This window comes from Schistocerca piceifrons, chromosome 2 (assembly GCF_021461385.2).
Source record: "Schistocerca piceifrons isolate TAMUIC-IGC-003096 chromosome 2, iqSchPice1.1, whole genome shotgun sequence".
Lineage (NCBI taxonomy): Eukaryota > Metazoa > Arthropoda > Insecta > Orthoptera > Acrididae > Schistocerca > Schistocerca piceifrons.
In genome coordinates, this window is record NC_060139.1 from 38470227 (window position 1) to 38484094 (window position 13868).

The 13868-nt window shown below is 43.2% G+C and overlaps 1 protein-coding gene across 1 annotated transcript in view; it reads right to left on the reverse strand.

The window, feature by feature from the left end:
- Positions 1 to 13868, reverse strand: part of LOC124776394 (protein yellow-like) — a 148046-nt gene that overhangs the window by 50322 nt on the left and 83856 nt on the right. The window contains exon 2 of the mRNA XM_047251367.1: positions 2014 to 2297. Coding sequence (XP_047107323.1) covers positions 2014 to 2292 — 279 coding nt within the window. The 5' untranslated portion in view covers positions 2293 to 2297. The remainder of the gene's footprint in view (positions 1 to 2013; positions 2298 to 13868) is intronic.

Genomic DNA, 13868 nt, shown 5'->3' on the forward strand with positions numbered 1-13868 from the left:
TATTTCTGTGATTCAAACCGTTTGAAATAATTTTAATTATAATACTTTTCTAAAGTATTGTATCACATTGAAGTCGGAGCTGGAATTTATGAAAATCAACATGGAATTTAATCATTTGCCGTTTCTTAACATCTTCTACGAGTATTTGTTTGGCTTAAATTCTAACAGCTGTATCTCGGTGACCAATAAAAATTGAGGACATATTGTATGTAGTGTTGTATTGGAATTACTCTAGCTTCCCACGTTCTAAAATATTTACTATTTCTCTTCAAACTCTCTGTATATCATATAAATAGCCAACTTAGGTTCTGCAGACTGAAGAACTGCAATAGCAGAACATCATCAGACTTTCGTGGTATCGTTACACAGAGCTTTTGACAGTGATTCTGCAAGGATATTTTCAAAAAAATCTCCAAAATCTTCTTAAGAAATGATTGTAAAATTTTTTGTTTGAAAACGAATGAAAATTCTTCAGGGGCCGCTTAGTTGTAAGAAGTTCCCTTATTAGGCAACACAACTGATTTGACACCGTTATAGGCATCTTGTGAAAATAACTTTTCACTTCATAAGGATGGAGAGAATGCACGTCGAAGCTGCTAATCGATAATTGCGAGTTGCTGAATTCGGAATGAAACACCGTAAGACGAACGTCAAAAGAGTTAAGAGCTCGCGTTGCGTTAAAAAGCCAAAGCTTCATTATTATAACAGATCAGGGTCTAAAAACTTAACTCGTTATCAAACGTGGTCCTAAATTCCAGTTCCCATTAAAAGAGCCGGCCGCGGTGCCCGAGCGGTTCTAGGCGCTTCAGTCCGGAAGCAAGCGGTTGCTGCGGTCGCAGTTCGAATCCTGCCTCGGGCACGTACGTGTGTGATGTCCTTACATTAGTTAGGTTTAAGTAGTTCTAAGTTCTAGGGGACTGATGACCTCAGATGCTAAGTCCCATACTGCTTAGAGCCATTTGAACCCATTAAAATAGGAGTACATTTAGCATATACAACGTCCCCGTCAAGTGATCTGCAAGAACTATGATTTTGTCCACCTGATGGAGACATTATCTGTGTTGACTGCACTCTTCTTTTATGGGAACTGCACTTTAGTATGACGTTTAATAAGGATTCAACGTTTTTACTTAGAGTGTAATATAAAACAGCCTCGGGTTTTTTAATGCAGAATGAGTTTTGCCGATTTCGATGCCCACCTTAAGGAGTAAAATTCCGAATTTAGCCGTTAGATGATCGACCTATTAAGAGGTTAAGCAATTTTGGGTTTGCAATTTCAGCGTTGGGACACCGTACCTTTTCTCTAGCCTTATGATGTGAAAAGTTGTTATTGCCTAAAGGTCCATTATAATATCATGTAAATGGTTGTGTTGCCCAATAACAGATTGTCTTTACAGCCCCCCCCCACCCACCTATATATATATATATATATATATATATATATATGGCGAGATCGCCATCGCCATCATTGATCTCTTCAGTATAGATGCACACCAGGCACGAACTCTTACGCGAGTAATGAGAATAATGCGCAAGGGGTACTTCGTACAGCTCAGTGGCTGTCAGCACGATAGGTTAGCGCGCTGGCTGCACCCTGTTTAAAAAAAAATTATTCAACGATAAACTTGAACAGGTGTAATAAGTGTAATGCGAAGTCCGCCCAGACCTAATACCTAGAACAATAACGATCAAAACTGAAAAAAATGATCAAATGTCTTGAGAATTTGCCTAGTAAGCAAGAGACCCGTGTTCGCATCCCGATCCGGCAGAAATTTTCAACTTTCCGCATTGACTTCAATCAATGGCCGTTCGCAGCCAGTGTCTGAAATTTTTTTGTGTCTTGAAATTTTTGAAAGTTTTTTAAGATGATTTTGGAGAGTTTTTGGAAATGTATCTGTAGTAACAATGTATAATCTAAGTTTTGGTTGCCCTACCCAGAAAACAGTGTTTTGACAACGTGCGGCTGCAGCTCAGGCCGGCGGCGCTGCGTGGGCGTACTCATGGTATACTCACGTCGAGCAGCGGCGCGGCGGGCCCGTGCGCCGGGTGCGTGACCTTGGGCAGGACGGCGAGCGTGGCGGCGACGCCGTTGCGCAGGCGCGGGATGGCGACGAAGACGCGGTTCCAGCCCACCTCGAGGCCCGTGAAGACGTTGTTCTCCGGCACGTAGCCGTCGCGCGGGAAGCCGTGCGGCAGCCGGAACGGCAGGAAGTTCCACTCGTACAGCTGCTCCAGGTCGGCGGCGTGCGTGGCCGCCAGCACGCCGAGGAACAACAGGTGGGCCCACCTCATGTCTCCTGCACAGCCACCAAGCCACGGGCCGTCTCACTCGCCGGCAAACACTGGCGGGCCAGTCCCAAGTAGAGGGACTAATAGACAAAAAATGTTACAAAAGCTCTAAACACTGAAACTTAAGGCTCATACACTGAGATGACGAAAGTCACTGGGTACCACCTAATACCGTGTCGGATATCCTTCTGCCTAGCACAGTGCAGCAAACCGACGTGGCATAAACTCAAAATAAGGGAACAATTGACAGGAATGGGGGAAAGAAAAAAAGTAGAAGAAGAATGGGTAGCTCTCAGGGATGAAGTAGTGAAGGCTGCAGAGGATTAAGTAGGTAAAAACAAGAGGGCTAGTAGAAATACTTGGATAACAGAAGAGATACTGAATTTAGTTGATGAAGGGAGAAAATACAAAAATACAGTAAGTGAAGCAGGCAAAAAGGAATACAAACGTCTCAAAAATGAGATCGACAGGAAGTGCAAAATGGCTAAGCAGGCATGGCTAGAGGACAAATGTAAGGATGTAGAGGCTTATCTGAATGGAAACCCAGTTCTAAGCAAAGAAGGGAAAAGCAGAAAGGTGGAAGTACATAGAGGGTCTATACAAGGGCGATGTCCTTGAGGAGAATATTATGGAAATGGAACAGGAGGTAGATGAAGAAGAAATGGGAGATATGATACTGCGTGAAGAGTTTGACAGAGCACTGAAAGACCTGAGCCGAAACAAGGCCCCGGGAGTAGACAACATTCCATTAGAAGGGAGCTACTCCTGACAAAACTCTACCATCTGGTGAGCAAGATGTATGAGACAGGCAAAATTCCCTCAGACTTCAAGAAGAATATAATAATTCCAATCCCAAAGAAAGCAGGTGTTGACACATGTGAAAATTACAGAACTATCAGTTTAATAAGTCACAGCTGCAAAATACTAACGCGAATTATTTACAGACGAATGGAAAAACTGGTAGAAGCCGACCCAGGGGACGATCAGTTTGGATTCCGTAGAAATATTAGAACACGTGAGGCAATACTGACCCTACGACTTATCTTAGAAGAAAGATTAGGAAAGGCAAACCTACGTTTCTAGCATTTGTAGACATAGAGAAAGCTTTTGACAATGTTAACTGGAATACTCTCTTTCAAATTCTGAAGGTGGCAGGTATAGAATACAGGGAGCGAAAGGCTATTTACAATTTGTACAGAAATCAGGTGGCAGTTATAAGACTCGAGGGGCATGAAAGGGAAGCAATGGTTGGGAAGGGAGTGAGACAGGGTTGTAGCCTCTCCCCGATGCTATTCAATCTGTATATTGAGCAAGCAGTGAAGGAAACAAAAGAAAAGTTCGGAGTAGGTATTAAAATCCACCGAGAAGAAATAAAAACTTTGAGGTTCGCCGATGACATTGTAATTCTGTCAGAGACAGCAAAGGACTTGGAAGAGCAGTTGAACGGAATGGACAGTGTCTTGAAAGGAGGATATAAGATGAACATCAACAAAAGCAAAACGAGGATAATGGAATGTAGTCGAATTAAATCGGGCGATGCTGCGGGAATTAGATTAGGAAATGAGACGCTTAAAGTAGTAAAGGAGTTTTGGTATTTGGGGAGCAAAATAACTGACGATGGTCGAAATAGAGAGGATATAAAATGTAGACTGGCAATGGCAAAGAAAGCGTTTCTGAAGGAAAGAAATTTGTTAACATCGAGTATAGATTTAAGTTTCAGGAAGCCGTTTCTGAAAGTATTTGTATGGAGTGTAGCCATGTATGGAAGTGAAACGTGGACGATAAATAGTTTAGACAAGAAGAAAATAGAAGCTTTCGAAATGTGGTGCTACAGAAGAATGCCGAAGATTTGATGGGTAGATCACGTAACTAATGATGAGGTATTGAATAGAATTGGGGAGAAGAGGAGTTTGTCGCACAACTTGACTAGAAGAAGGGATCGGTTGGTAGGGCATGTTCTGAGGCATCAGGGGATCACAAATTTAGTACTGGAGGGCAGCGTGGAGGGTAAAAATCGTAGAGGGAGACCACGAGATGAATACACTAAGCAGATTCAGAAAGATGTAGGCTGCAGTAGGTACTGGGAGATGAAGAAGCTTGCACAGAATAAAGTAGCGTGGAGAGCTGCATCAAACCACTCTCAGGACTGAAGACCACAACAACAAACCCATATATTTTTCCAAATGCAAAACTTAATACCGTCCCACAATTAAAAACGTTCTCTGCTCAAGCAAACAACTTCCTTTGTTGTTTCCTAGCAGTCATTGACGTCACCCAGTTAGTAACTACCGCGATTCTAATGGCAGCCTCTGTCACCAGATACCACAGCTTCCGTGTTGGCAAGCTGAGACCAGTTGCATTCGACGTTTTCCCTTCTGGCAGGTGTCCGGACGCTCTAGCCTAGATCTCTAGTCCTACCGACTGCTGGGCGGCTTGGCGAGTTACCAGGGAACACGACACACGTTACAACAACCGGCAGCGAAAGTTGTTTCACTGGGCAGCTAAGCTGTCACCCACACTGAACGGAAAAGCCTTTTACATGCGCCCGTGTACCGCTCACTTTTCTGTGCGACCCACTCACCAGCGAACATACTTGCACTAAGTAGTTTCACGTTAACACAGATCACGTCACATTTTAGGATTGCCAGACTTATTCTTTCAAATGTGGTGCTAAAGAAGGACACTGAAGATTAGATTGGTAGAACACGCAACTAATGAAGATGAGGCTGGATATATGGTACTGGGAGAAGAATTTGATACAGCACTGAAAGACCTAAGTCGAAACAAGGCTCCGGGATTAGACGACTTTCCAACACAACTTCTGATTGCCTCAGGAGAGCCATTCATGACAAAACTTTTCCACCTGGTGCACAACGTGTATGAGAGAGGGGAAATACCCTCAAAGAATTACAAAGAAATTAGTTACTGACAGACCTGAATATTACCGAACTATCAGTCTGATAAGTCATGCTTCCAAAATGAAAACACGAACTCTTTAAGGAAGAATGGAAAAACTAGTAGAAGCCGAACTAGGGGAAAGTCAGTTTGGATTCCGTAGAAATGTCGTAACACATGAGGCAACATTGACCCTACGACTTAGAAGATAGGTCTCTCTTTGAATTTATGAAGATAGAACGGCTAAAATGCAGGGAGCAAAAAGGCTATTCACGACTTGTACAATAACTAGACGGCAGTTATGAAGAGTCGATGGTATGAAATTGAAGCAGTGGTTGAGAAGGGAGTGAGGGAGTGAGACAGAGTTATACCCTAGAGTAGGGAAGAACAGTTGAAAGGAATGGACAGTCTCTTGAGAGGAGGACATTAGATGAACATCAACAAAAGCAAACCGAAGATAATGGAATATAGGCCAGTAAGACACGTGATGCTAAGGGAATTAGATTAGGAAACGAGAAGGAGTAGATCAGTTTTGGTATTTGGGCAGCAGAATAACAGAGATGGCGGAACTAGAGAAGACATAAAATGTCGACTGAAAATGGCAAGAAACGCTTTTCTGAAAAAAAGAAATTTGTTGATATCGAATATAGGTTTAAGTGTTAGGAAGCCTTTTCTGAATGTATTTGTATGCAGTGTAGCCAGATGTGGAAGTGAAATATTGAGGATAAATAGTTTAGACAAGAAGGGAAAACAAGGTTTTCAAAAGACGATGCTACAGAAGAATACTGATGATTTGGTCAGTACATCACGCAACTAATGCAGAAGTACTGAATAGAATTGGGCAAAAGAGAAATTTGTGGTACAATATGACTAGAAGAAGGGATCGGTTGATTGGACACTTCCAGTCATCAAAGGCTTACCAGTTCAGTATTTTAGAGGAGTGTGGTGAATAAAAATCGTAGAGGGGGACCAAGATATGAATACACTAAGCAGATTCAGAAGGATGTAAGCTGCAGTAGCTATCCGTAGGCGATGAAGCTTGCACAGGATAGAGTAGTATGGATCAAACCAGTCTTCAGACTGAAGACCACAAGAACAACAGATCCTCATATGCAAGATGCTGACGTCCCACTCCAGAAAACATCGTATTGTGGCTGCTGAGCTGACCTTCCTGCTGGAAGGGATTTTACATTTGGTACGAAGTGGTTTGTGTCTGTTCCTTCACGTCTCTGAAACGCGTCCTAATATCATATGTCTGCACTTACCAAATATCATACGGAAATTTGTTATGCTATGCTTGCTAAACATATTTATGGCAACGTTGGATTGTTTATTGGTAACAGACTTATTTCCTTTTTTACCTCTTTAAGGTGTTGAGTCTATTTTCATACATGGAAATAAAACTATTGGAATGCCAAGTATAGCCTTGTTGTAAATGTTCTGACATTTCAGGCTGAGTTAATAAATAATGCCATAATGTATATTCAACGTTCTCTAGATTACAAATAAATAAATCGCTGGAATATCCTAATATAAGACGGAACTAAATAAGATTACTTTCGCAACAGTGATGGATGGGTGAGAATTTCTGCGTAACAGTCATCCATGTGGAAAAAATGTACATCGATGGTAATGCTCAAAGCAATCGAATCAAATCGTTTCTAGAACGCAGTAATCCATTTACGGTGATCTGTTTTCAATGTTCACGTGTAATCGTATTTACAACCGGTCAATACAAGATCTGAATACAGGATAATAGTAAATACATCTTGGATGAGTGGCTAGAGCGAACTGCAGATCAAAATTCACACAAAAGTAGGTAAAGTGCTTTTTCAGCGCTTAAAGCTGTGCTGCTGAAACGACTAGTAGCGAACGTTGCCTTTCATTGCTGCTTTCAATCGTCTTATCCCATAATAGCTTCTGCCATTATCCTTGACACAAAGGAGTTCAGCTGATCGCAAAAGTACGTAGCACGATAGCACACCACCTCTACAATCTCCTTCTTAAGAAAGTTTTTCACGGCCTCCGAAGCGAAGAAAGTTCACACGTAATTAGTGGCTGTGAGGTTGAGAAGGACAGCTAAGCTTCGCCAAGTAAAAGGACTTTCCCGTTCTCAACAATGGGGCCTTGGTTACACTATGCTTGATATTACCCTTGCATGAAAAATAATTTTAAAGTAGTGTGGTTCATACGAAGGTTAACGTCCTGTACACAGAGAATTCGTTGCAATATGACTCATTCACATCACAAGCGTGGCTGTAAGATACCTTAGATCAAGTCCTCTCAAATTTGTGTCCGGCATCTGAACTACTGAACACCCTCTCTGAACTTTCCCGCTTTCACGTTCTCATTATAGACATCGTTAACACCGGTCTCTTTCATCATACATGGCAACAAAGACTCTACTGAATTTCCTGGGAAGGGCAGACAACTGACAAATCTGTTCCTTTTGTATCGAAATTTCTTTTAAACTAACGCACAATAGCTTAGTAGTAAGTAGATAATATTTCAAGAGACAAGCAGAATATTTCCTGATGTGGAAGAGACGTGCTCAAGTGCATAACAAAACAAGAATAATAATGACGTTAACTAGGAGAAGTGGCAAAACAATTTCTCCTACTGGAAATTTGGCTGCTTGCACAGTATGGGGAATTGCGATGCGAAACCCAGAACTGAACAGTTCGTCAGATGCAGGCTGTGGTATGGCAGATGTCATAATTTTCCGCTTATCACCACAAGTGTGTTCTAGTATTGTGTCACAATCAGGAGTCCAATGGCAAGGATGCGACTGACGCGGAGGAATAGTGCGTTCTTAACACCAGGCCTGAGTTAGATACGAAACGTCTCTGCAGTGACTCTTGGGGACAGTGGCAAGGTGTTTGACATGGTTTCATTGGTAGCATGAGGACGTTAAAAATCAGCCTTTGTTTTTGGTGCTATCCGAGTAGGCTACGGGCCAACGTAGAGTTCGCTGGATATTCCTTCCTTTCACTTCGTCTCAAGTCTATAATTAACAAGAGAAATACACATTGCATGATACCAACATATCAGATGCATCCTTACATTCTGAAAAGGTTTCTTTTCATAATGCGTAGACAAAAAACATTAGCAAACCATTCCCACAAAAATCTTATCAAGAACAGGATACTCAATGCACAGAGAAAGAAAACCTGTGAAGTAGCCCGAGGTACGCGCAGGGAGGCAGCCCCTTGAGACACCTCCGAGACCAGCTGCCTGCCTGGAGCCTGGGAGTAATTCGCAGGTGGCTGCAACCCCGTGAGGTCCGTCGAAAAGGTCTGCTTTACCCAGAAGTTGTCAACAGTGCCTAAGATTGTCGATAACATCGTCCTTTTGCTCGTCGCACTGCCAACTGTCATTTTCGATGGCGAAATATGTGGAGACCACCGTCCCAAAGTAAGGGTTGGTTTCACTGTGCTGTTCCTGTCACCTACTGAGGCCCTATCGTTTCATCTCTGATCAGCGGTGTGTCTGAAATGCTTTCTTCGGCCGGTCATACAAAAACAGTGTAGTTTCAAATCTGGGCATCCCAGTTCTCACGACGGCCGGAGTGGTCGAGCGGTTCTAGGCGCTACAGTCTGGAACCGCGCGACCGCTGCGGTCGCAGGTTCGAATCCTGCCTGGGGCATGGATGTGTGTGATGTCCTTAGGTTAGTTAGGTTTAAGTAGTTCTAAGTTCTCGGGGACTGATGACCTCAGAAGTTAAGTCCCATAGTAATCAGAGCCATTTTGAGCAGTTTTCACCTCTGTCGCAGAGACGTCAAAATAAGGGGTTAAATTTGAGTAAGAGCGGCTATGACGACCTTCTTATAGTGTATTACGTCCACAGTGGCATTGGGTAGAATTGTGGAGAAATTTAGTGCCAGTGTTACATCAAGAATCCATTTCACAAGGCGCGTGAACTTTTGAGCTCTGGCCTTTTTCCCATGTGTGTCGAACCTTGCTGTTTGAAGTGCGCTGAGCCCAAGGGTGAAGTCACAGGGCGCCACGGTTTTGCACTGTTACAGAGGAACGTTGTTGAGCCTAATTTCAATCTTACGCGTTGGAGCCGGCCAGGGTGGCCGAGCGGTTCTAGGCGCTACAGTCTAGAACCGCGCGACCGCTACGGTCGCAGGTTCGAATCCTGCCTGGGGCATGGATGTGTGTGATGTCCTTAGGTTTGTTAGGTTTAAGTAGTTCTAAGTTCTAGGGGACTGATGACCTCAGAAGTTAAGTGCCATAGTGCTCAGAGCCATTTGAACCATTTTTTTATACGTTGAAATGAGAAACAAGTACGCACTTTCGGAAATGTAATCCTTTAATTCTGTTGCGCGGTGTGGTTTTAGAGTTAAGAGTAACGTTGGAAAATGTATAATGAAAACGGGAAAAAGTAAAGCACTGATTTTTATGCGTGAATATTTTGAAATAATGATGAATGAAGTCTATTGCCCTAAGATAAAGATGTGCCTGGCAGGGCTGCTGACAGTTAGCTTTATCGTGTAGCTATACGTCAAAGAAGGATGTAAAACGCAAAGTAAGCAATATTTGTAAGTGGTGGTGTGGACTGCTGGTGCGGCGACAGCCGACGCCTCGCGGACCGGGATCTTGACGGGCGCCGCCTTCACGTCAGTCTCTGCTTGTGATTTACTCGCCAAGGACCCCACTTCCGTGAGAATAAATCCCACTCCTTTGTGTGTAGCGCACGCACATGTATCTCGGTACTCCACGACCTAGTCCGGACTGCCCCACGCGATGAGTATATCGTTAGACAGGAGAGCTGATCTTATGCACGCACAAGCGTTTTCTGTTACTGAATACGCGCAACAGCAAGAATGTCAACTGTTAGAGAATTAATTCAAGTTTATTTCAACAGCCAGTGCGTCTTTGTTTAAGCGACGGAACTACAATATCTATTTCAGCATCTACATACAAATATGTCTGTCCTGTCATATGTCACTGAAAAACTTGTCTTAAACAGAAGTATGCATAGCATTAATATGGCCTACGTGCTATCACGGAATAAACCATTTTTTCTGTTTGAATTGGTTGAGAATGGTTTCTGATACTCGAAAGCGGTTATAAAGTAAACAAAAAAAACTGAATTTTGCAACATAAAAAAAATGGTGTTTGTCGTATGGCCGAAATTGGAGATTGATAGAAACTCAGTACAGCAGTAGTATAAGGAGGAAAGTGCTTCTCATTGTTTATTCGAACCTGTGAGCATGGAGAATTGAGATACATATTATGTATGTAAGCGTATGGATGTAACATCAAATTAACACGTGTACATCTGGTGAACGTCTGCCTGTTAGAACAGCAATTGAACCATAAAACGAAATTGGAGGCATATAAAATTAATAATCTATAATTAATATATGAATATGAATGGTGAAGACCATTATGTATAAACTACCGAAGCAACACAAGAGGTGGTTATTACCCTTGTCTGGCCATCCTGGTTTAGGTTTTCTGTGATTTCCTTAAATCGCTTTCGGCAATTGCCCGGACGGTTCCTTTGAAAGGGCACGGCTGACTTCCTTCCCCACCCTTCCCTAATCCGATGAGACCGATGACCTCGCTGTTTGGTCCCCTCTCCCCAAATCAACGAACCAACCAACATAAGAGGTATTAGTGTACGTCGACAAAACACTTCATTGGCCAGAATATACGAAAACACGTTCTAAGGATACTAAACGGGATTAAGTGCACAGCAAATGTTCGCAAATGTTGTCTAAAAAAGAGTTAACAGGAATGAACATAAACGGTCGTGACTGATAAATGTGGTGTTTCGTAGCACTATAAGGGTTGAAGTTACTTGTTTACTCAGTAGAGAGTCGTTGAACATTGGATTGATAGGTTTTGGACTACTTTAATGAGCAAGTGTTTGCCACCTAGCGTTTATTGCATGTCAGGTTTACTTTGAGAAACAGATAAGAGTGGATGCTTACGTGGCAGATTTTACGTGGCAGAGGAACACTCGTACAACTACAGCTCGCGTGAAACAAGTGTCAGATAGCACGTCACACTGCAAAAAATGGTTCAAATGGCTCTGAGCACTATGGGACTCAACATCTTAGGTCATAAGTCCCCTAGAACTTAGAACTACTTAAACCTAACCAACCTAAGGACATCACACACACCCATGCCCGAGGCAGGATTCGAACCTGCGACCGTAGCAGTCCCGCGGTTCCGGACTGCAGCGCCAGAACCGCTAGACTACCGCGGCCGGCTCGTCACACTGCAAATGTGCGCAAATATAAAACAGCACCTAATCATCCCAATTTCGCCTTTTGGTCTAATTAGTAAAGTCACTTAGTTTGGCTTTTGCGATAATGAAGCTAGAAAAGGTACCATTGGTCTTGGCAGTGAGAGTCGTGTTACTGCGTTGTCGTTGGCCGATGGCTTTGCTGATAACAGCACTGCACGACCGAACACGTACTTTCAGTCGGCATTCCTCGAGTTTACCGCGCTCACTTTCCGTTCTCTGGCCACAATAGTGGGAAAGTCCGCACATACCGTGACCACAGCCGTGAGACTGCTGATAAAAATTAATCAAGAGTCACGAAAATGTGGCACGACATGCGAAACGCAGGGAACCGTGACGTACGCTTTACTCGTTTGTAGTTGTTACATGCCATGGCTGCTCCATAAACACAGCAGGATTTGGAACAGGCGTTGTATATTCGTAGAGGCAGCTTAGAAATAAATAGTGTTTTAACAATATCTACAGCGGCTTCATAAACATAATTTCGCTTCTGATCAGAGAATAAGTTATTCATTTCAGGTAACTCAGATCTGAAACGGGATGTACCAAACATATAACTACAATGGTGTACAATCTATGATTGAAGATAAACGAATCTAAAGAACAGATACCTGGTAAAACACAATGATGACGAGCAAAAAATACCTGGTAAAACACAATTATGACGAGCAGATTCACGAGAGTCTAAATGAGGTATTATTCAACGTAAAAGCAAAATAGTTGCTAGAAACCATTTGTACAATGAAGGCCGAAGAAACTGGTATAGGCGTGCGTATTCAATCACAGAGATATGTAAACGGGCCGAACACTGCACTGCGGTCGGCAACGCCTACATAAGACAGCAAATGTCCGGCGCGGTTGTTAGATCAGTTACTGCTGCTGCAATGGCAGGTTATCAAGATGCTATAGTCGGCGCACGAGCGATGGGACACAGCATCTCGGAGGTAGCGATGAAGTGGGGATTTTTCCGTACGACCATTTCACGAGTATACCGTGAATATCAGGAATCCACTGAAACATAAGATCTCCGACATCGCTGAGGCCGCGAAGAGATCCTGCAAGAACGAAACCTAGGACGACTGAAGAGAATGGTTCAACGTGACAGAAGTGCAACGCTTCCCCAAATTGCTGTGCAGATTTCAGTGCTGGGCCGTCAACAAGTGTCATCGTACCAACCATCAACGAAACATCATACATTTGGGCTTTCGGAGCCAAGGGCCCACTCGTGTACCCTTGATGACTGCATGACACAAAGGTTTACGTCTCGCCTGGACCCGTCAACACCGACATTAGACTGTTGAAGACTGGAAACATGTTGCCCCTATCGGACGAGTCTTGTTTCAGATTGTATCGAGCGGATGGACGGGTAGAGACAACCTCATGAAACCATGGACCCTACTTGTGAGCAGGGGACTGTTCAAACTGGTGGAGGCTCTGTAATGTTGTGGGGCGTGTTCAGGTGGAGTGATATGGGCTCCCTGATACGTCTAGATACAACTCTGAAAGGCGACACGTACTTAAGCATCCTGTCTATAGCCTGCATTATGTCCTTTATGCATTCCGACGGACTTGGGCAATTCCAGCAGGACAATGGGACACCCCACATGTCCAGAATTGCTATAGAGTGGCTCCAGGAACACTCTTCAGAGTTTAAACACTTCTACTGGCGATCAAACTCCACAGACATTAACATTATTGAGCATATCTGAGATGCCTTGAAACGTGCTGTTCAGAAGAGATCTCCTGCCCCTCGTACTATTACGGTTTTATAGACAGGCCTGCAGGATTCATGGCGTCAGTTCCATCCAGAAGTATTTCAGACATTAGTGGAGTCCATTCCACGTCCTGTTGCGGAACTTCTGCGTGCTCATGGTGACCGTACACGATATTAGGTATGTGTACCAGTTTCTTTGGCTCTTCAGTGTATTAACACATGGAGTACTTAAATTCGTATTTCCCAAAAAATATGGTCCTATACTGTAGTAACTTCTTCCGTTACTTGTTACCGAAGTGCCAATGACGATTGTGGATGAAGTAATTAAAACATTGCGGAATGCAACAATGTGCACGGTTGACAGGGGCAATCCGTGAATGTGCTACATCATTTTCGGTGTTACCAGTACAAAAATCCATAGCGATCACATTTTCCAAAATGTTGCCATGAACTGTTCCATGCGCTGTGTATTACCTCTTGACTGAAGCAACCAACCCGCAATACGACACCAAACAAATAAAGGACTTACAACATTTGGACTTTAATTTTGGTAAATGTGAGGGCTATTTTTTCAAGATCCGATCGGTTGTAAAATGGGAACCATAGTGCAAAGCGAAAACGTTTAAATTACGACATTTAACTACACTTTCCAGCAACTTCTCGCCGCTCCGGCTTAGACATTTATCGTAGCATGGTACCAACTTTCAG